The sequence below is a fragment of the Arxiozyma heterogenica genome, assembly GCF_036370985.1.
Source record: "Arxiozyma heterogenica strain weizmannii chromosome Unknown scaffold_11, whole genome shotgun sequence".
Lineage (NCBI taxonomy): Eukaryota > Fungi > Ascomycota > Saccharomycetes > Saccharomycetales > Saccharomycetaceae > Arxiozyma > Arxiozyma heterogenica.
Window position 1 is genome coordinate 597,865 of NW_027042664.1, and position 22,088 is coordinate 619,952.

At 30.2% G+C, this 22,088-nt stretch overlaps 9 protein-coding genes across 9 annotated transcripts, besides 1 other annotated feature; 5 read left to right on the top strand and 4 right to left on the bottom strand.

The window, feature by feature from the left end:
* Nucleotides 1–462: 462 nt before the first annotated feature.
* Nucleotides 463–3,249, bottom strand: SNF5 (Snf5p; the record flags this gene model as incomplete). The annotated part of the gene is made up of 1 exon (XM_064856948.1): nucleotides 463–3,249. One exon carries the CDS (start codon nucleotides 3,247–3,249, stop codon nucleotides 463–465), a length of 2,787 nt encoding a protein of 928 aa, XP_064716081.1.
* A 565-nt stretch (nucleotides 3,250–3,814) lies between these two features.
* Nucleotides 3,815–5,614, top strand: APM3 (Apm3p; the record flags this gene model as incomplete). The annotated part of the gene is made up of 1 exon (XM_064856949.1): nucleotides 3,815–5,614. The coding sequence occupies one exon, from the start codon at nucleotides 3,815–3,817 to the stop codon at nucleotides 5,612–5,614; it is 1,800 nt and encodes a 599-aa protein (XP_064716082.1).
* A 942-nt stretch (nucleotides 5,615–6,556) lies between these two features.
* FOX2 (bifunctional hydroxyacyl-CoA dehydrogenase/enoyl-CoA hydratase FOX2) lies at nucleotides 6,557–9,373 on the top strand (the record flags this gene model as incomplete). Its single annotated transcript, XM_064856950.1, has 1 exon — nucleotides 6,557–9,373. One exon carries the CDS (start codon nucleotides 6,557–6,559, stop codon nucleotides 9,371–9,373), a length of 2,817 nt encoding a protein of 938 aa, XP_064716083.1.
* Nucleotides 9,374–9,742: 369 nt separating this feature from the next.
* QCR10 (ubiquinol--cytochrome-c reductase subunit 10) lies at nucleotides 9,743–9,877 on the bottom strand (the record flags this gene model as incomplete). The annotated part of the gene is made up of 1 exon (XM_064856951.1): nucleotides 9,743–9,877. One exon carries the CDS (start codon nucleotides 9,875–9,877, stop codon nucleotides 9,743–9,745), a length of 135 nt encoding a protein of 44 aa, XP_064716084.1.
* Nucleotides 9,878–10,982: 1,105 nt separating this feature from the next.
* Nucleotides 10,983–11,972, bottom strand: DRE2 (electron carrier DRE2; the record flags this gene model as incomplete). Its single annotated transcript, XM_064856952.1, has 1 exon — nucleotides 10,983–11,972. The coding sequence occupies one exon, from the start codon at nucleotides 11,970–11,972 to the stop codon at nucleotides 10,983–10,985; it is 990 nt and encodes a 329-aa protein (XP_064716085.1).
* A 2,840-nt stretch (nucleotides 11,973–14,812) lies between these two features.
* Nucleotides 14,813–14,881: a sequence feature (Short protein (PWA37_000270, KAK5962232.1) was converted to a misc_feature.).
* A 603-nt stretch (nucleotides 14,882–15,484) lies between these two features.
* PWA37_000271 (uncharacterized protein) lies at nucleotides 15,485–15,868 on the top strand (the record flags this gene model as incomplete). The annotated part of the gene is made up of 1 exon (XM_064856953.1): nucleotides 15,485–15,868. A coding segment is annotated over one exon (384 nt), but the record flags the coding sequence as incomplete, so codon positions are not given.
* Nucleotides 15,869–15,925: 57 nt separating this feature from the next.
* On the top strand, nucleotides 15,926–16,312 carry PWA37_000272 (uncharacterized protein; the record flags this gene model as incomplete). Its single annotated transcript, XM_064856954.1, has 1 exon — nucleotides 15,926–16,312. One exon carries the CDS (start codon nucleotides 15,926–15,928, stop codon nucleotides 16,310–16,312), a length of 387 nt encoding a protein of 128 aa, XP_064716087.1.
* Nucleotides 16,313–17,312: 1,000 nt separating this feature from the next.
* On the top strand, nucleotides 17,313–17,435 carry PWA37_000273 (uncharacterized protein; the record flags this gene model as incomplete). The annotated part of the gene is made up of 1 exon (XM_064856955.1): nucleotides 17,313–17,435. A coding segment is annotated over one exon (123 nt), but the record flags the coding sequence as incomplete, so codon positions are not given.
* A 2,775-nt stretch (nucleotides 17,436–20,210) lies between these two features.
* On the bottom strand, nucleotides 20,211–21,716 carry NOB1 (rRNA-binding endoribonuclease; the record flags this gene model as incomplete). Its single annotated transcript, XM_064856956.1, has 1 exon — nucleotides 20,211–21,716. The coding sequence occupies one exon, from the start codon at nucleotides 21,714–21,716 to the stop codon at nucleotides 20,211–20,213; it is 1,506 nt and encodes a 501-aa protein (XP_064716089.1).
* Nucleotides 21,717–22,088: the final 372 nt, after the last annotated feature.

Here is a 22,088-nt window from a genome sequence, read left to right on the forward strand (position 1 = left end):
TTTGTTTATAAGAAAGTTACGTATATATAGAAATGATGTATGTTTATTTGTCCTCTGATGTAATTGAAAAGCCTATTTTTTTTTCTTATTCTTTTCTTTTTCTTTTATTTGCAATTTAGCATTTTCAAAATGGAAATTGAAGACAAAAAAATTGAAATTAACTGAAATAATAGTAAGATAAAAAAAAATGTCACATTTACTACAAAGCTACTTATTACATAATATATCATACCACACATGATTCTTTGCAAAGATTAAAGTACGAAAGATCGATATATAGTTTCCATGTGAATTTGATATAAAATAATCAATATTCTAAAATCTATACATTATTATCAAATTTTAGCATATTTTTATAAATTTTTAATACCTTTTAGTACTGAAATAAATATAGCATTAGTTTCATAGGGCAGGTATAGGTGCAATTTTCGTGAGATTGACAGCTTCCACTTTCACAGGTTGTTAACTATCAGCAATTGGCTCTATTTTAACTACGTTTATACTAGTATTATTCCCTGATAGATTTTCATTAGTGCTATCTATGTTACTTTTATTAACATCATTGTTGTAATCTTGCTTTTCTGGATCAGCCTTCACTGTAGTTTTCTTTTTTATATTAATACATACACGCAACGATTGCCCTGGAATGTGACTCATTATGTAGCATAGACGTGGTTTAGAATTAGGTGCTAATGGTCTTGGCTTATACTCTATTATAGTATTCAAATCATATGAATTCACAGATGGTCCTAAGTCGATACCACCCGGTAATACTGTACTAGGTATTGGCGTTCTGAAGGTTCGTGGAATATCTGCAACATCTGGTAAATAATTATCATTTGTTAGTGAACTGCCAGATAAGGGTCCAACTAAACCATTATTACTTGATATGTTGTTTAAGACATTACCACTCGTAACATTACCACGTCTATTCAAACGTCCTTGTCTTCTTTTACGCCTAGTATCTCTTTCTTTATCCCTGTCTAATCTTTCTAATTCGGCAATGGAAATTTGAAGTAAATTTGGTGTATAATTTTTCGTATCAGATGGAACTCTAAAAACATCATCTAATGTAATCACAGGTAGTAATCGACTTCTAATATCGTTATCTTCAACTGGTGATCCATCAAATTTGTAACCTAATAATGCTAATGATTTATGATACATATGTACTTGTTCTCTGATAGAATGTGAAATTGCAGTCACAAATTCCCCTGGTAATTGTAACTCTTGACACATATTTTCCGCAAACTCTTCTGCACAATTATCTGTATTGGATATATCCCATTCGAATTGATCGATCAGCTGATTTTGTCCCACAACAATGTCTAATTTAATTTTGATTCTTAGGTCGTCACCGCCCAATCTTCTTCTTTTCAATTCATTATAAGGATTTGGTTGATATTCATAGATTTGTTCACGGATAGATTGAGCAATCATATCTCCAAATTGAGCTCGATATGATGTATTGAATCTAAAGTCTTTTACCATTTCATGTACAAAGTTTTCAATAGATACCACTGTTTCATTTCTATTCCACAAAAATGTATCTCTTAAGAAAAATTTATCTTTTTCCTGGTCAAATTCTAGACGAATTGGCACTAATTCCTCAGATGTCTCATTCATAGCTTGTTTATGTATAGCTAATTCGTCAAGCTGGGTTTCATCTTTATATCCAGATATTATTTTTGTGATAGTGTTACTTATACCATTCCCGTAACCACTATAACCACTGCCCCATATACTTGCAGCAGGGATATTCTTTGTTGTACTAGTTATTGATTTCATCCTAGTATTTTTCAATTCCTGATAATATTTTAAAGTATGAAATAATTTAGCCATATACTCCCTGTTACTAAACCCATATATGCTGAAAGGTTCATAGCCTCCTTTTTCTTTCTCTTTGCCCTCTACATCATGCTTATCTCTTCTAATAAATTGTTCATAAAGTAAAGAGTCGGTAGTTGGTCCCTTGCTTTCAGACCAATATTCTGTATAAGGTAATTTCGCTTCAGGTAGATCATATTTAATCGTTTTATATTCTGGTAATTCCAATTTAGGCATTGATAATGGAGGTACATTGGTCGGAATTTGCAAACCCGTAACAGTGGGCATAGTAGTAGTAGTAGTAGGAAGAGTAGGCTGTGAGATTGTAGATACTGGAGTAGTTGATGTATTAGATGCTTTTTTAGATGTCTTAGCTGTAGTGTGCTTACGATGCTGTCTGGTAGGATTGTCAGCACTTGCATTCTGGTTTTTTATACCTCTGCCTTTTGCTTGCGTTTTACGTCGAGTCGGTGTTGCTATAGGAGACATCTGTTCTGGTATACTATTATTAGTTGGTATAACTGTTGTTGGAATATTTGTATTTGGTGGTAATGGAGATTGTTGCAAACCAGTAAAATTGTTCATTTCATTAGGACTTTGGGTTGTCTGCATATTGATAAATTGATTGGAACCTCCTGAATTAACATTATTTTGTGTATTGGGTGCTATGTTATTATTAGGATCATTTATTTGTTGTTGTTGTTGTTGTTGGATCTGTTGTTGTAATCTCTCCTGGACTTGTCTTTGTGCCATCATAATTGTTGAAACTATGGCCATATTGCCCTTACTAATCGCTTGTGCCTTCAGAGAGTTCAGTATTTGTAATTGTTGAGGTAAGGGTAATGCAGCGATTTGTGGTGGTAGAGTAATAGGTGGTGTACTATTACTAATTCTTGATGCATTTCTTACTTGTTGTTGCTGTTGTTGCTTCTGAAGTTTTTGCCTTTGTTGTTGAAGTGCTTGAGCAGTAGCTTGTTTGGTTTGTTCAGACATTTGAGCTAGACGTTGTTGTACATTCATTTGCTGCATAATAGCAGCAGAACTTGAATGATCATTCTCCATATTACTAGATCTTTGCAATCGGTTATTTTGCATTTCTGGAGACTGCACAGGTACCTGAATGTTATTATTATTATTATTTTGTTGTTGTTGTTGTTGCTGCTGCTGCTGTTGGACACGATTAGCCAAAAGCTGTTGATGCTTCTGTTGTATGGTTCTTAGTTGAACAGGCGTAAGTGATTGTAAAATAGGTTGAGGTATTTGCGTGATGCTAAAACTTGGGGTTCCGATGTTACTCAGAAAATTTCTTGGATCCATTGGATTGTTATTGGAGTTTTGAGATGTTGTGTTCCTTTCATTATTAATGCCCTGATTATTATTATTATTATTACTATTATTATTAGTATTAGTATTGCTATTCATGATTTTTCAGATAAGCTGGAGAAAACGATAAGGTAATTTAAAAAAAAAAGACAGAGTGACTGCAATATAAAATATATGTTGATGTGCTGTTTTATATTTTTTTCCCGCTTTTTTTTACTTTATTCTTTCCAAAAATAAAATCCCAAACACTGTAGAATAGTTGTAGTTACTCTTATCTCTACGAATTAAATCAAATATATATTTAAGAGAGGATGAATAACGTGTAATATATTTGTTTAATAGATGACTTATTTTGCTTGTTTAATATTTTTTTTCTTATCTACATTAGTCTTTTAATTACTTCGCTGCATTTTTTATTTTTCATTTTGTTTTTTAAATCTATTTTTTTTTTTTGCTATGAAATTTGGAAAGTACAAGATTCATAAGACAAACAAATGTTTATGTAGACAATGTGCTAGTGGTGGTATTATTTAATATCGATAAAGGTCACTGAGAATAAAAGATTTACCTTGTGAATATAAAAGATAGTACTAGAAGGAGCAAGGAGGGAATAAAAAGTTATCAAGAAAAAAAAAAGTAAAAAAAAAAAAAAACAAAGAAAGAAATGTATATTTCATTTTATATTACCGACTCAAGAAATGGATTAATTTTCCAATACTTACCAAGTACAGATGCACCATCTTTTACTAACCTTTGGACAAGAATTAAGTCCACGTGTCCCCAGTTAACTAAAATACAATCCAATGACCCTTTATATCGCAATAGCAATAATAGTAGTAATAACGATGGTGACGACAACGATTACACTATATGCTCTCCCACGAACAAATCTGCAACACACGGTTTAGTTGGGAAAGATTTAGAGGTATTTAAATATTTCTCTAGAGTTAACAATATATACTATTGGAGTTTGAGATCGTTGAATTCAGATTCTGTTGCCTCACAGGAGCTCAATATAGAGCCGCATGTTATAATGGCAGAGATCGATCGGATGCTATTGGATTATTTCGATAAAGATAAAATGACAATCAAGAAGATAGTGAATAATTATGATCAGATAACGTTAATCTTTAATTGTTGTATTAATGGTGGGGAACCGATGACAGGTGGGATGTATATGAATAGAGTTAAAAATATTGTTCCAATGAAATCAGATTTTTCCAAAGTGATTAATTCGACTGCATACACTATACAGAATGTCGTTGCTAAACATCAATATCCAATTAATAGTTTTATGGAACACACTGAAGATAGGATGTTCCGTTCAAACAGCAAACAGTTAAATAGATTGAATACAGGTGTTGAGGTTGTTCCATGGAGAAGTAATAAGTCGTTGAACAATAGTAATCGTACCAGTTATAATAGTAATAGTGGCAGTAGCAATAGTAATATAGGAATGAGTAATTTCGCTAATAATGACAATAGAAATGAATTATATTTAGATATTAAAGAGACGATGTGTCTTGTGATGGAAAGGTCGATGAATAAGAAGAGAAGGAGTAGAGACAGCAGACAGTTTAAGACAGTTAACGGTAGAATTACAGGCATCGTTGATTGTAGAAGTTATTTAATTGGAGAGGCACCGTTGGTTACAATTGATCTAAATAACCATGGATATGACTTAGGTTTCCCCTCTTTACATCGATGTGTTGAACTTGACCAATTTGATAGTCAGAATACGAATATATCTTTTATACCACCAAATGGTAAGTTTCAATTAATGGAATACAATTTAGATATACAGAAAGAAAGATATGGTATTATTAGTTTAGATTATTCCAATAATCTTGGTATAGAAGAAGATGAGTTTGAAGTTACTATTAATATCGGTTCGTCAAGAAGGATATCAGAGATACATGATTTATGCATTGAATTACAATTCAAAGCAAATGACAATACAACAAATATGTATGAAGAAGCTTATCCTATAAAGATTAGAATATTACGTAGTACCCATGGAAGATTTAGTCAAATAGTTAGTCAAAATAGAGGGATCTGGGAATTTGATCCAAAGATCAGTACTGGAACAATAGCTATTTTAAGAGGTTGTATTGAGAATCAAAATGAAGAAGATACAGATAAAAATAGAAATAACAATAACAATAACAATAACAATAACAATAACAATAATAATAATGATGATGGTGATGGTGATGGTAATGATAGTAGTATCAGTAATTGTAAAAAAGTTAAGAAAATCAAATCAAAATACACATTAAATCGTGTTATATTGAGATACAGACATGAAGGTGAATCACTAAGTGGTATTACAGTGAATAGAATAAAAGTTGAAAATCAACTGTCCTCAAGTAATGGTGTTCATTCCAATAATAAAGTTCCAACACCATTCAAGGGTGTCAAATATCTAAGTTATGTTAAAAATATAGAGATGAGAACATGCTAGTCACATGATTTGTATTGAAAATCTCCTAATAAATATAAACTTTATTACTGGAAAATAGGAACTAATTCCGAAACAAAAGGAGAAAAAGAAAGGAAACAAAAGGAAAGAAACAGAGAAGACAATCACAAAAGTGAAGTTGGGCGGCTAATTCTACAAAGGCCGTAAAGAACAATATGTATCCCTTTTTTATTATTGTTTTGTTTTTTGCACCATCATTCCCTTTATTATTATTGAGGGGTATATTGGGGATATATTGTCTGTAAGATTATTATTCATTTAGCTGTTTATTATTAATTTGGCAGATGGGAGTTGGAGAGAGAAGAAAGACAGTTGCAAAACAAACGTTAATACCGCATGTAATTGTCTTCTAGCATTATGATACAATAATAGTAAAAAGGTATTGGAGAATGAAACAATAAACAACAATAAACAACAACAACAACAACAACAATATCATCGTCATCAACAATCGTTTGATTAATTAATTGACTGACTAATTGATTGATTGATGGATTTGAAATGTGATAATAGTAATAATACTAATACTAATACTACTAATTCTAATTCTAATAAAATAAATTCTATATTGGGTCCCAATTGCTTCATGTACTTCCCCTCTTATTTCTCTCTCTCTCTCTCTTTTTTTTTTTTTATTGGTTCATTCCTCTTTTATAGAATGTATCATTATCTAACCTTTTTTTATAATACACACACATACACACACACACATATATATATATATATATATATATATGTATAGTTAGTTACTTAGTTAGTTAGTTAGTTAAATAGATAGTTAGAAATAAGTCGGTATTGTCTATATGGTTTCAATGTTGTATCTTTTCATACTTTTATATCTTGGTATCTTATCTGCAGGTATCATTGTCTATATATATAAGATAAGGAATATCTAAAAAAAAAATAAATCAAGATATAATCATTATGAGTGGTGAAAGTTGTAATAAGAGCTTGACTTTTAAAGGAAGGGTCGTTGTTGTTACAGGCGCAGGAGGTGGACTTGGAAGAGTCTATGCATTAGAATTCGCTAAGAGAGGTGCCAATGTGGTTGTTAATGACTTAGACAATGTACGCGATAGTAATAGTTCTAATAATGGTATGAAAGCGGCTGACGTGATTGTTGAGGAAATTAAATCAAATAATTATAGTGGTGACGCTATACCTAATTACGATGCAGTTGGTGGTCCACACACTTCAAATATCGTTGATTCTGCGATTAAAAAATGGGGGAAGATCGATATTTTAATTAATAATGCGGGGATTTTGAGGGACTCTTCTTTTGTTAAGATGGATCTCAATCAATTCAATTCAGTTATTGAAGTCCATTTAACTGGAGCTTTCAAATTAATTAAAGAAGCTTGGCCATACATGAAAAACCAAAAATTTGGTAGAATCGTCAATACTGCATCACCTGCAGGTCTCTACGGTAATTTCGGCCAGTCAAATTATTCTGCTGCAAAATTGGGATTAGTTGGACTAGCTGAAACTTTGGCTAAAGAAGGTTTTAAATATAATATTATGGTCAATGCTATTGCACCGTTGGCAAGATCAAGAATGACAGAAAATGTTTTACCTTCATATATTTTAAAAGAACTAAATCCAGAGAAAATTTCCCCTTTAGTACTTTTTTTATCACATGAATCAACTAATGTGACTAATTCAATTTTTGAATTAGCTGCTGGCTTTTATAGTCAGATCAGATGGGAACGTTCTTCTGGACAAATTTTTACTCCAAATGAAAAATATTTAACTCCGGAAGCTCTCTTATCTAAATGGATTGATATTAATGATTTTAAATCTGATAAATCTTTTAAAAAAATCGAACATCCAATCCAATTAGCAGATTATAACGACCTTATAACGAAAGCCAAAAAATTACCTCTAGCAAATGAACAAGGTAGTATTCAAATCAAATCTTTAAAGGATAAGGTCGTTGTTATCACTGGAGCAGGTAGCGGATTAGGTAAATCACATGCCTATTGGTTTGCCAAATATGGAGCTAAAATTGTAGTTAATGACATTAATAATGCTGATAAAGTAGTTAAGGAATTGAATTCTAAATTTAATCAAAATATAGCAGTTGCAGATTCCCATGATATTATAAAACAATCCAAATTAGTAATTGACACAGCCCTGAATTATTTTGGAAGGGTAGATGTCTTGGTTAATAATGCTGGTATTTTAAGAGATAAATCTTTCTTAAAGATGAGCGAAAAGGATTGGGATGATGTATTACAAGTACATCTTTATGCCACCTATTCCATGTGTAAATCAGTTTGGCCAATTTTCTTGAAACAAAAGACTGGGTTTATTATTAATACAACTTCAACATCGGGCATATATGGTAATTTTGGTCAAGCAAATTATGCAGCAGCTAAAGCAGCTATCCTTGGATTTTCAAGAACTTTGGCTATTGAAGGTGCAAAAAAGGGAATTAAAGTCAATATTATAGCACCACATGCAGAGACTTCAATGACTAAGACAATCTTTGGAGAAAAAGAATTGCAGAACCATTTTGAACCTGCTTTTGTTTCTCCCTTAGTTGTCTTGTTAGCATCAGAAGAATTACAGAATTCTAACAAGAAGAAACCCGTAAATGGTATGTTATATGAAGTTGGAGGTGGTTGGTGTGGTCAAACTAGGTGGCAAAGATCACAAGGTTACATTTCAAGGTTGGCAAATATTTCACCAGAGATTATTAAAGAACATTGGGATGACATAACAAATTTTGTTAAGGGTAAACAAGTTCATCCAACATCAACTGAACAATCTTTAATGGCAATATTACAAGCTGTACAAAAAGCAGAAATGATAAGAAAAGATGAAGCAAATAGTAAAGTTAATACTACACTAGCTAAAACAAGTAAAGATAATGGTACGTTGAAAGGTATATATAGATACAATTTCAAAGATTGTATCCTTTACAATATTGGAGTTGGTGCCACCAGTAAAGAATTGAGATATATCTATGAAAATGATCCAGACTTCCAAGTTTTACCGACGTTTGCGGTTATCCCTTCTATGAATACAGTTCAATATTTAAATATGGATGATTTAGTAGATGATTTTAATTTCGCTATGCTATTACACGGGGAACAGTATTTTAAGATAAACTCTGAGGGCATTAAGCTTCCTACGCAGGCTACTTTAAGAACAGAAGTGACACCACTACAAGTTCAAAATAAAGGCAATAAAGCTGCTATTATTGTTGGAGGTTTTAGTACGTATGATGTTGATAGTGGTAAATTATTAATGTATAATGAAGGAACATTTTTCATTAGGGGTGCGTATGTTCCATCAAAGGATAAAGAAATTAATAAAAAAAGATCGACTTTTGCTATCGAGAATTTTTCTGTTCCTAAGAATATAGCCACACCAGATTTAGAAGTAGATATTCCTACGTCAGAGGATTTAGCAAGTGTGTATCGATTATCTGGAGATTATAATCCACTACATGTCGATCCAGTTGTCGCAAAAGCAGTTAAATTTCCTAAACCTATTCTGCATGGTCTATGTACTATGGGCATTACAGGAAAAGTTTTATATGAAAAGTTTGGTCCATTTGATGAATTAAAAGTGAGATTTACAAACGTTGTAATCCCAGGTGATAAATTAAAAATCAAAGCCTGGAAGAAAGACAACGGAATTGTTATCTTTCAAACTATCGATATTAATACAAATGTAATTGTGTTGGATAATGCTGCAATTAAATTAAAAAATTATGTAGTTTCAAAATTATAATTTAACAATGTACACTTTTGCACACATTCCTGCAACAACGAGATCAGTATAGAATCGATTCTAAGTACCTGATTCCTATTTTTTTTTTTTACTATTTATTAAATATATGATTTTAATAATGAAACTTTCCTATATTTTGACAGTTCTTCGCGTTGCAATTTATTCTGTCCCCTTATGATGAATAATATGTATTTTAAAAATTCAAATCTTATTATGTAAATATACATATCACGATAAATAACGATTTTTCTATTATATTATAGCAATTTTATAATGACATGCATTGTTTCAAATAAATAGGCGCTTAACTATTAAATGTGTGTAAAAATACAGAAAAATATAAAAGAATATATTAATAAGTGATAAATATTAGTTTTCTTCAGAATGCTTTTGTGCCCAGTGTTTACCAACAACAGGGATTCTTTGGAATAAAGTCTGTTGGAACAATGGCCAACCTTCAACAAAGACAAACAATCCAACTATAGATGCACCACCCCATAACATTAAGTTAGGAGAATAATTTAACAGATTTTTGAATGATAATTTACCCAAATGTGGTGATATTTTTGTATTTATTCTGGTATTATACTAAAAAAAAAAGAATTAAATAAATAGGAAAAAAAATTATAGGAAAGGTTCCGGAAAGGTTAGTAATGATGACTCAATTCAAGATCATTTCAGGACGTATAAAAACAAAAATTCCGATAAAGAATTAAAAAAAATTCAATCGAAAACATACTGTTGTAGCCATTTTTGTTGTTACGTTACTATTAGTGATATGCTTGGTTAAAGTCGTGTGCTTTATTTCGCTTGGTTTTTCCAACCATATTTTATTATGCACTGGCAAATTTTATTTGTTTCCTTTAAATACGGGTTTTTGATCTTTTACTATTTGAAAATTTCTGATAAATATTCCGATGCATTATTTCCATTTTATTGGCTAAAAGGGGGACAGAAGAAAGAGTTGTGGAAACACCGATATTTTATTTTTCTTGAAAAAAGGATGGTGCATTAGTTATGTTAAAAAAAAAAACAAGAGAGAGCTAAATAGTATCACATTTTTAATAATATCTTCGATAAAAGAGTAATAGTAAAAGAAGGTAGTTGGATGACACCATAATAATTTGAGCAAATTTTTTCCCTTATAGATGTTATCTATATTTTAGGATATAATGTTAGATTTTTTTATGCTTTTTAACGGTATATATACATACATATGGTAGAGAAAAATTGGACGTTTCTTTCACGTAACATTTTTTTATAAAAATGGTATATGTTAACAATGAATAAAGGTGAGAATGCTAACATAATATATTAGATTCTATCTCTAACTTTATTTAATAAATTAATCAATGTAATATAAATATATTTCAACTATTCATGGCAGTCTGTGTTCCATAAACATGGGAAGTTAAAGAAACAAAAGTCTGGTTTAGTTTGGTGTATATTAAAAAGTGTGTATCTCACTTCATTTAGGAGAGGATTAAATTCTACTTCAAGGCCTTGTTTTTTTGGTAGTGGCATAGAAACAATTATATAATGCAAAAACTTGATAAACTTCTGTATCTAGCATCATAATACAAACTATTGAGTACAATATGAAGATTTCTTATAAATCATCGGAAATGCTGTTTAAATTAATGACTTCTCCAGGTTTGAATGCAGGTAAACCTAAATATGGGCAGCCACTACATCTAAAAGCATCACCAAGAGAGCATGAACCACAGCCACCTACTTTCTTACCATCAATAGTAAAATCGATTTCAGTTAATTCATCTTCAGTGAATTTAATAACTTTTTCTTGTTGAGATCTAATCCTGTTTACTTCCTGTTCTTCTTCCTCTTTCATGCCACATGTACAATCTTTGCAAGCTTTCTTCTTTTTTGTTTTAGTTTTACCACAGATGATCATAGATACATTACCAATTTTCCCATCCACTAAATCATCCTCATCAATAGACTCGCCATCGGCATCATCGTCATCATTAATATCTAGGAAACGAGCCTTTGAAGAATTACTGAAAATATCATTTTCATTCTCATTGTCTAAATCGTCATCTAAGTCATCAGTTATCACTGCAGTTTTAACGATTTCAACGTCTGGTGTAGCCTTTTTAAATGTTGGCAGAGAAGCTTTTTTGAAACTTGGTAAACTTTTTTTATTTGATTCGTTGGAGAAATTTGTCTTAGTTTTTAATGATATTGCTTGAGGAGCTACATGATTCTCCTGTGTCTTGATCCAATGATACTCGTCATTATCGTTTTTACCGTTGTTAACAATTTCAAATCCATTAATAACAGCGTCAATCTTATATACATCACTTAATCCATACAATACCCCGTTTACTTTTAAAGAGTTCTTCAAAAGTTCAATAAGTTTTTTAGGAAATTTAATATCTTCAGGTTTTTCGGGGGTTAAATATCTAATTACATCATAATTATCATTTTTCAACTTTATTGAGCCATCATTAACTTTATTAATTAAGTACTGGTCAACAAACTTAAAACCTTTTTGTTCAGCGCTGGCTTTAGCATTGACAACCATCTCAGGAGTGGTTGAAATAGCGGGGTGGATAAGCAAAAGACCAATTTTAGACATTTTAAAGTAATAAAAAATTAGTTTTTTTGTTGCTTCTATAAGAGATGACTATTATTACAGTCTTTTTTTTATCTCCTTTCTTCTTCACAAGGGATTTAACTGAATAAGTTCTGAAACAAATAGTTGTAGACATGCGCAAAATATGACATCACAACATGTATTCATAACTCTTTTATTTGTCTTTATTTTTTTTGTTAAAATAAAAGAAGAATTATAACTCTTTCTATTATTCCACAATTATATATAGTCATGCTTATAATTTATTAGTAATCACAAAACACAAAAAAATGAGAATATTTATTTTTTTTTCTTTTTTCTTTTTTTTTTTCCTCTGACAAAAAACAATTTTTTTTTTTCAATCGGTTTTTCTTTTCATACGAATTATTTACTACTGGAAATAATATAAATCAAACTGCTTCTGTGATGTTGTTTCACTTCTGCATCAAGCATTTATCACTTGATCATAAAGAGGACCATTAGACGTTTTAAACAAGTTGTCCTCGTTAATACTAGTGAAAAATTACTGTCGTTGATTATCTAATAAGAAAAAAGCAATTGTTAACGTTTAGGAGTTAGCAGCTGTATGTATTGGGTAAATAGGATAAATTCTCATATGTATTCTAAAACTTTTATGTAGCTCATAGAGCTGAAATAGGGTGTTCTACAATAAGATAACTAAAAAAGTAAGAGTATGCTGGATAACAGACGGTAAAATGTTAAGTATCATCGTCTACATATTATGGAATGTCGATAAAATTATTTGTTAAATCTTTGGTATTTGTGGAAGGAAATCAATGAATTCTGATTTCTATAAAATCAGTAGCATCCTCATGCTATGTTTTTACTTTTTGTCCAATGTTTCTCTATATTATTATTTCTGTATTATACATACAAAAGAAAACTGAAGAATTTTACTTTAATTTTGTACATTATAAATATATAATAAGTGATAGTTGGGAATATAATAATTTATCATTGACTTATATGCATTTTGTCTTCTAATACCATCCTTCGGAATCACATCTTTTGATTTGTCATACTTAGGATTGTATAAACTACTAAATCTTTCTCTGTAATCCAATTATCATACAATAGCACAACAATCCATTGTCTGGTTCATATCTTTTAATAATTGTTCTCTATTCCATCGGATACTTTTCCTCCCCTTTCAAAATCTCAAGTACCCGGTTGAGGAATATATCATGTTTGTAGGATGTCCTATTTACCTAATAAGTACAGGTGCTAAATTTCAGCATGGATAGCCTTTTGTATAGACACACTAGCGCTTCTAGTGCCCTAAATCCTTCTACAAGCAATGACATTAAATTTTTTAACATTAATACCAGGCAAGACGCTTTAGCTGCATGGAATACTCCAGCTAACCCTCTGTTTTAATCTAATTTGAATGCTATAATGAATGTTGATCCATCTTTAAGAAAACATAAAACTACTGTTCAGGTGTGTAAGTTATTCTATTTTGAAGCTGGTACTCTAGGTCTGTTATATAGTCCTTATATCTCAACTAAGGATTGCTAATAACCTACTAGTTATGCTTATATATGACTTCCTTGTTACGGTTAAATACCAAGGTACTATTGTTCCAAGATTTATCTAACCATTCTTTTACGTATAGCAATCCTATATACCCAGGGCTTAATCTTTATATTCCAACCAACTTATTTGATTGCTCCAATCTTGGTTTATTTAATTATTGATTCACATATTTGTATAATCAGAGATTTAAGGCCTGAGTAATCACAAAGTTTACTACATTTGTTTTTCACTTTTGTTCTTTTAAGCAGTTATTTCGACTAGATTCAAGAATTTTTCCAAGAACAAATGCATTCATATTATGTTATTTATCAAGATATAGTCTATAACGTTGGACATAATAATGTTAATACAATAGTGGTTACTCGACTGGTCAATTCACAAATTATCCTCATTGATCAGTTGAACATTATGGATCTTCAAACCCGTGAGTCCTCCTTAAAACAAATTATTTGTGATACACTAATAGGTACCTACGAATCTACTTCAAAACACTTTTTAAGACTAATGATTCATATACTAACGACGATGTTTTCTCTTCTGCCAAGAGAGAATGTCAATACTGTTACAAGGTTTTGAAATTTTCAGATCCACATTCTTTTTCACTCCTCCTTTAATCTTCAAAGCTATTACCGTTTCTTTTTTAATGAAGCCTAAGACCAAGTCTGCTAAGGCTCACCCTGAAAATGTCAATGAAGTAAAGGCCCAGTTTGACAGTATCTCTGTTCATCGCTATGATGATTCCATAGACCCAAATTTGCTTAGACTTATTTCAACTTCATTAGTTCCAGTATATTATATGATGCTTAACACTGTCGCTACTGTTATCCTTTGTCAAATACCAAGAGATGTTGCATAATCTTTGTAATTCTCATTCTAACTCTACCGTAATTATATTATGTTCCAATTCAGATATTCCATATAATCAAGAAAGTGATTTGCTTATTAAAATCGTCAATGGTAAATAAGTTACAATTCATGCCTTTTATGCATTCATCGTTGATCACATCGTTTTATTTACTAGTGATCTCTCTCTTCGCCATTTTTCTATTTTATTGTATCATTCCATCTTTTTATACTTTGTTTAAGACCACAAATGCCTTTTTAGTGGGGTAACGTAACGTTATTTGTCCAAATGTGTAATGTATATTTTGTATCTGTTGGGATATAAAAAAAGCATAATTAATGTTAGAGGTTCTCAAAGGTGTATTTTGTTGTTAGCAAGGATTAATGATAATTTTAGTAAATCTATATTTAAAACAGATATGCCAATATCATTATAATGGTTTTCATATTGTAGATTCTCTCTGCAAACAATTCTGGCCTTGTATGTGCCATTCTCTCTTCACAATAAGCATGGTATAGGTTCCTATGATTATGCTTTCTGGTACATGAGCTTTCAGGATTCTGGTATTAAAGTTTACAATGTCTATATCAATTAAATTATGTTTTTCGTTTTGTTCTAAATTTGCATTCTTTGTTATGGTTTACTGATAATGTATAGCCTTAATTTTTGGAATGTGTTTTGCATAAATTTTGTTATCATGGTGTTTTTTATTCCCTTTCTCAATAAATTATATATTGTACAGTTGGAAGATCTATTGTAATATGTTATCCCATTAAATAAGGTATTATACAACATAGAACAAAGCTCAAAAAGATGGAGTGCTATCTTTAAACCACTTTATTGTTCTTTTTAATGTTGATTTATCTATAGTTAGTTGTTGGTTGGTTGTATTGATACTTATTAGGATTTATACTGGCTATGTAACCATCCTACTATTTTTTTATGAAACTTAATTGAAAGTACCTCAAAGCATTGAAAACTATATTTTTGTAGATCTTATTCATCGTATTCTAGATCATGTCAATGTTTAATACATGTATTCATCAACTAAAACAAGACTTTCGACATTATTTCTTCAAATGAAGTTGATTGGTTAAAGTTTTCTCAATTCTAATGTCAGGACGGTTTAAGAGGAGAAAGCAGGAAAAGTCCACACATTGTTAGCCCACATCTGCCATGTTTACACATTTTAAAACCATTCCAATATACTCACTCCGACTTGTTTCGACCAGTAACTGTGGTTACAAAACCTGAGTGGATCATATCGTTCACTGAAGAGGCATCAAAATTCAAATGGACCTATTTATTAAAAAGGAAAGATTATGCTATCATTCTTCATGTCTTCAAGCTGTTTAGTGCAACTATCGAGAGACAGTTCCATGCATCCATTTTGAAATTTCAATTTGACTGTGGAATAGGGTACACAAATTCTGCAGTAAAAACATTTCTATTTGAATATGGTATACAGATTGCATATACTGACGCGGATAATTCCTAAGCTTGTGGTGTTGTTGAAAGACTAAATATGATTCTAGTGAATTATTACTGAACTGCCATGAATAGTACTAAACTTCCACACCACTTATGGTATTACACAGTGCAATATGCTCATATTATCCCTAATTTCATATACAATAATGCTATGGAAGACTCACCTCGATCTAAAGTAGGTTTATTAGTCTTTAACTGGAAATTACTGCTTTCATTCGGTCAGCCGGTTATTATCAATCTTAATAGAATTGCTTCTAAACTTTGCATCAAAGGAGAAAAAGGTTTTGCTCTGGTTCTTGATGCGGAATCTTATGGTTACCTATTCCACTTTCCAGTCAAATGTAAAGTGGCATCCTCGTTCAATTTTATATCCATTAAAAATAACATTGATGTTGATGAAAACGAGGAGTATAGTGACTCTATTTTTGATAACTTCATCTTTTATGTCTAACTTCGACAATAATACATCCACACATGGCGAAATTGAAGGTGTAACTTTGGATAATATAGTTCCTTCAGTTTTACTTATACTACTAGTTTAACTATTTTATTATCTGCTTCGACTGAAAATTTAATTGTAAATGATACCTTTTTTACACAATATGGCACTAAAATTGATTTGAACATACAAACTAATTGTAATTCATATGTACACAAACTTTACTCAGAGGATATATTTATTCTAAGTGATCTAAATGATATTAATCAACTACCTCTAACACTTGTTGAGCGTTTACTCCTATAAACCGCAATTTTTACTAATATAGCAGTCTCATTCACTTCACAAATCACAAATTCTTCATGGATGTCATTGGTGCAGATTAGTTTCTAGAGGATAACAATATAAATTATCAACATATTGACAAGATGTAATGTCAAACAATGTTAATATATGATGATCTTATAGTTATGTGTTTTTGATAACACTCAATTTAGACTGAGTAATAATAATAAACCACTTGGATGGATACAAGATAATTCTATATATCTGAATATTATATTAATATGGATCTATTTAAATTACTATTGTTATTACTCAGTCTAGATCGACTGTTATCAGAAAATACATGATTATAAACTTATGATGTTTGGTAACTTCACTTATTTTCTTAATTTATTGGTAATTACCATTATTTGATCACATCCTTCATCTAGTGGCATACCTGATACAAAATCAATATTGATAGCCTTAATTCATTTAGAAGGAATTTTTAATGGTTGATAAACACCAATAGGTAACAAATATGAATTTTCAGCTTTCTGACGTGATTCACAACTTCTTACAAAGTTAGCAATCATGTTTTTCATCTTTTTCCAATAATATAATGTAGTAATATTAGTATATATTCACTTTATATAAGGATGCCTATAGTTTTTGAATTATGGTAAGTTATTCATTGATGTTGTAACTCTCAATAGTTTTACAGAATAGTTAAAATACAATTTGATAGGGTATATTATCAACATATCTATGTGCTCTATTAAAAGAAGGATTATGCATTCGTCTTTTATCTCACTTATTATTACGTAACGCATTAAATAGACTAACCAGATCACCTTGTAGGTTGAAATAATTTGGAGCTAATTGGTTCGAAAAGGTAATAGAATATAATATGAATAGTGTCACATAAGCTTTGTCCCTGGATGGCTATGTGTATTCTTTCAAAGAATAAATGACTCCATGGTAATTTTATGTCTGTTTGTTGATGGCATGATATTATTAAGTAATAATTGTCAATTGGCTAATGGTATTATCTCTCAATTTCAATAACAGTTTAAAGCTAAAATTGTTGAGAAAAGTATACAATAAATTAATGAATATGATGGTCTCGGTTTTGTGATAGAATTTGTTAAGGATTTATCCATGAAAATGAACATGACAAAGACTTTCGAAGAAAACCTCCAAGGCTTATATGTAGATTTTAACAAGAATAGGAAAGTTCCAGGAACATTGAAGGAGACAATAAGAAAAATAGAATTTTATGCTACTGAATAAGAGTACAAGAATTAGGTTAAATACTTATAAAGGATGATTGGTTTAACTTCATATATTGGTTGGAAGTGCAAATATAATATACTATATTATGTCAGCACGATGTAAAAGTACAGTTTAGCAGAATATATTTTCTCAATGAAAATTGAATTAGAGTTAGATCCTTTAAGTCAAGCATTATATATACTTCTTCTATTGAAGGTGGAATTTATTCTAAAAGCAAAGAAATTCTTAGATTAGGAAATATGACTATTCCAATTCAAATTGTATTAGACAAACATGCAAAATGTGTAATATTAACTGGCAGTTGAACTAATTTTTATGAGATCAAACTAAGAAATATATTTAAAATCAAGAATAAGTTTTATGTTATCAATATGTTTTGCATATCTGGAGAGATTGAAAATAGGAATATGTTGCTGAACTCTATTAATGTAGATAATAGCATTGCTAATATTTCCATAAAATCTTTGATTGTGAAAAATTTTACCAAGTTTACTAAGAATTGGATCTGTTAAAAATTAGTTAACCTATAGGTGGTATGTTAAAATTGAATATTCTTGAATAAATAGATGTACTAATTAGGCTTTAGCGGATATGAATCTATACTGTTGATGAAAGGCTTTAGTATCAAAAATTCTATTAGCATTCATTTTAGATTGATATGATAAAATAATATAAACTTACAATAGAGTATTGATGGTATTATAAGTTATCAGTTATTTATGGTAGGATATTAGTGGTATTATAAGTTTATATTGCATCGTTTGCTTTCTTTTGTTCTATGTACTTAATATGCATATATAATTAATATACATTATAACACATTCTATTTTAACTCTTTTTTTATATGTTTTTATAAAATTTTGTAATTTTTGGTACGATAAATTTGGATTGTCAAATATTATTCTAATCTCGGGCCAATAGATATCAAAACGCAGAGTAAGCATTGTTTACTTATCAATAAATGTAAACAAAACAAATTGATAAATTCTTGCCATTTGTAGAAGAGTAGTGACAAATTCTAAAATATACAAAGGCAATGATTTTTTCAAATCATTTTCTTACCCTTTGTAGATTATAAATATATAACAATAATAACTGAGAATGTGTACAATATATCTAATTACCATAGACGCTTATTCTCAACAACTTTTTATCTATATAGTTAAAAAAAATCGTTGAAACAAAAATATATTAAATCATTCTTTGATGCATATATTGAATAATGGTAAGTTAAGAATATGTGTTGTCAATAATTGGATGCTTAATTTTGAAAATCACTGTCAAATGTCGTTTAAGTGATAAAATTTTTGTTTTCTCAAAAACCTGAATCACATTTTTTTAAAACAAATAATTAATATTTAAAAAAATTTAGAAACCAATTTCAAACAAAAAAAAAAGTCCACAAGCAAAAATGTTGAAATAGAATGTTCTATAACGAAATAGATAGAACAATAAGATTTTAGCAGACACTAAACGATAAATTGTTGAGTAATAATCGTTGAGAGGTCACCAAAAGTTATTGAGTTTGTTTATTAAATATCTTACCGTTCGTAGAGGAAAATGGCTCAATATTAACATATATAAAGCCAAGGATTTCATCATACATTATTTTTATCTTATTTACAATCTTTGTATATTATTATTTCTATGCTGTATAGAGAAAAAGAAAATGAAGAACTTTATTATAATTTTGTATACTAAATCTGTTTAATGTAATATTGAGAATGTTTACTATATATCCAATGACTACAGGCGCTCATTCTCAATAGAAAAACCAGTCACAATTCCCATATTCCAATAATTTTTAATATTTAAATTTTTTTCTATATAACTTCAATAACATTATCTCATTTCTGAGTATTTTTCTACCAAAACTTTCCGATCTCACCTTATTTCCTCAAACAACAAATATCATATATTTATTAGTAACTATATTGTTTAAATTATAATCACTGGTTGTATATTTTTCTCTAACTAAACTAATAACCGCGACAAAATTCATATTGTACACATCGCATATATATACTTAGGGGAATAAATAATTTCACTAGTAAGAAAATTTTGTCACTTTGATTTAAATTACTTGCCACATTTTTTTAAAAAGATTGAACTAATAGAAGTAATAATTAAATTAAAATTATTCATGATTAAACTGTACAAGATGTAAAAGATCTATTAATCTTGAAAAGTTTTCAATCTATCTTAAAGATAGAAGTACTTTCAAAAGCATATCATCCTATCAAACATGATTTGGCTTCAAAAATATTGAACAAATATATATCATACTTATATAAATTTACACTATTATACAGTTTCCACAGTACATAGCTTGAATCTGTTAAAACAATTACTATTTCTTACGTCTAGAACTATTTGCATGTCTTCCTCTTCCTACACGAACACTATGGTGTTTTAAACCAGTAATTGCAAATGGTGATATATAGTTATCTGCAGATCCACCACCAATCCAATTGTTCAAAACCTTTTCATTATGTTTGCGGGTCCATTCCTCTTGTTTCATCACTTGTTCGTATTCTTTTTGATCTTCTCTCAGAAGTTCAACCCCTTGATTTTGCTTACTATGGTCAAAACCCTTTTTACCGTACCTCTTTTGAGAATTTTTAGATAAAGGACTAGCAATAGAGTAACGGTTACCACGATTGTTCCATTGGAAATTGGCTTTTAAATGTGGAGTAACTTTACCAGTACGGGCATCCACAGAAACTGCACATCTTAATAAAGTGCCTTGTCCACCACAAGATGGACAAAAGTGCTTTGGCTTACCATCTTTTGGTAATGGGAACATTTGAAAACATGCATGGCATCTTAACATATAATTGCGTAATCTTTTAATTCTTAGACCAGAGTGGAAATTCATCAAATTCAAATTCAATTGTAATGCTACATTTTGTATAGCAAAATCTCCTGTAGCCAAAGCTACTTGATTCTTTGGTAAATCCAACGCTTCTTTCCTTTGTTCTTCAGATACTTCTACACCTCGTAAACCAACTGTATCTTCACCACTGTCTTTAAGTAAGGCTTCTGTTAAAGTATCAGGAGTGATCCATTCACCGTCATCGTCATCTTCCAAATCGTCATCTTCCAATTCATTTATTAATTCATCTTCTTTTACAGTTAGGTCCTTTTCTGGTAAAACATCAATAATTTGATTTATTGCAACATCTTCTTTTATTTCAACCTGTTTTGATACTGATTCAACTTCATCAGATTTTACATTAATCGAACCATCCGTTTGAGTGCTATCTGAGGCTTCTGCAGCTAATCTAGCTTTCCTCTTTTCACGCTGTCTTTTACCTCCTCTTCTACGTTTCTTTTTTGGTTTATTGTCAGTTGCTTTCCGAGATTTTTCAAGTTTCTCATTTGGTGTATTTTTTTCTGCTAATGAACCATCTTTTTTAGAAGTTATTTGCTTAGTAATATTCCTAACACCCTTTTGAGGCGTTTTATTTACTTTGTCTGTTTGATACTTTTGTTCCTCCTCCAACTTATCACCAGGTCTTTTCCTCAATCTCCAATCGCCTTTGTTTAACTGAACTTCCAGTTGATAAGTCAAAGCCAAAATATGAATATCATTAGCACTCAGCACAGAATAATCACCTGTCAATTTAGCAAATTGAGATACTCTTTTAATAGACTCTTCTGAAGGATGAATTAGATGAAGATTGCCTAAACTTTGCCAAATTTCTAAGTTTTTTCTAGCTTGCGCATCTCTAATTTCTTGAATAATAGTAGGTGTTGTATAAAACTCTTGTGCAAAATTTTGATAATGGGTATAAGGTTGAGTAATTAAAGGAGTGGCATCTAAAATAAGTGCCCTAACGTGTGCAAAGGACATCTTTCTATAACAGGCTTATTATTTCCTAAATTTAATTTAGCGAATCGAAGAATAATAAAACCAAAAAAAAAAAAGAGAGAATATTGAACACAAATTGCAACCTATCCAATCGCTATACCTTTTGTGATGTAGATGCAATTATAAAGTATTCTTCTCACCTCATGTGTATGTATGAAAAGGTAAAATATAAAATTTCTATATTTCTTTAATCTTGCCTCATCTCATCTCATCACTTCTTGTTCGTTCACTACACTTGTCACTTTTTCAAATTATGCTCCTACATGAAAAATTTTTGATATCTTTTACCCTTTTTGGATATCAAGTAAAGTGTTGTGATAATGAATATTTTATTAATAATTTAATAACAGAGGA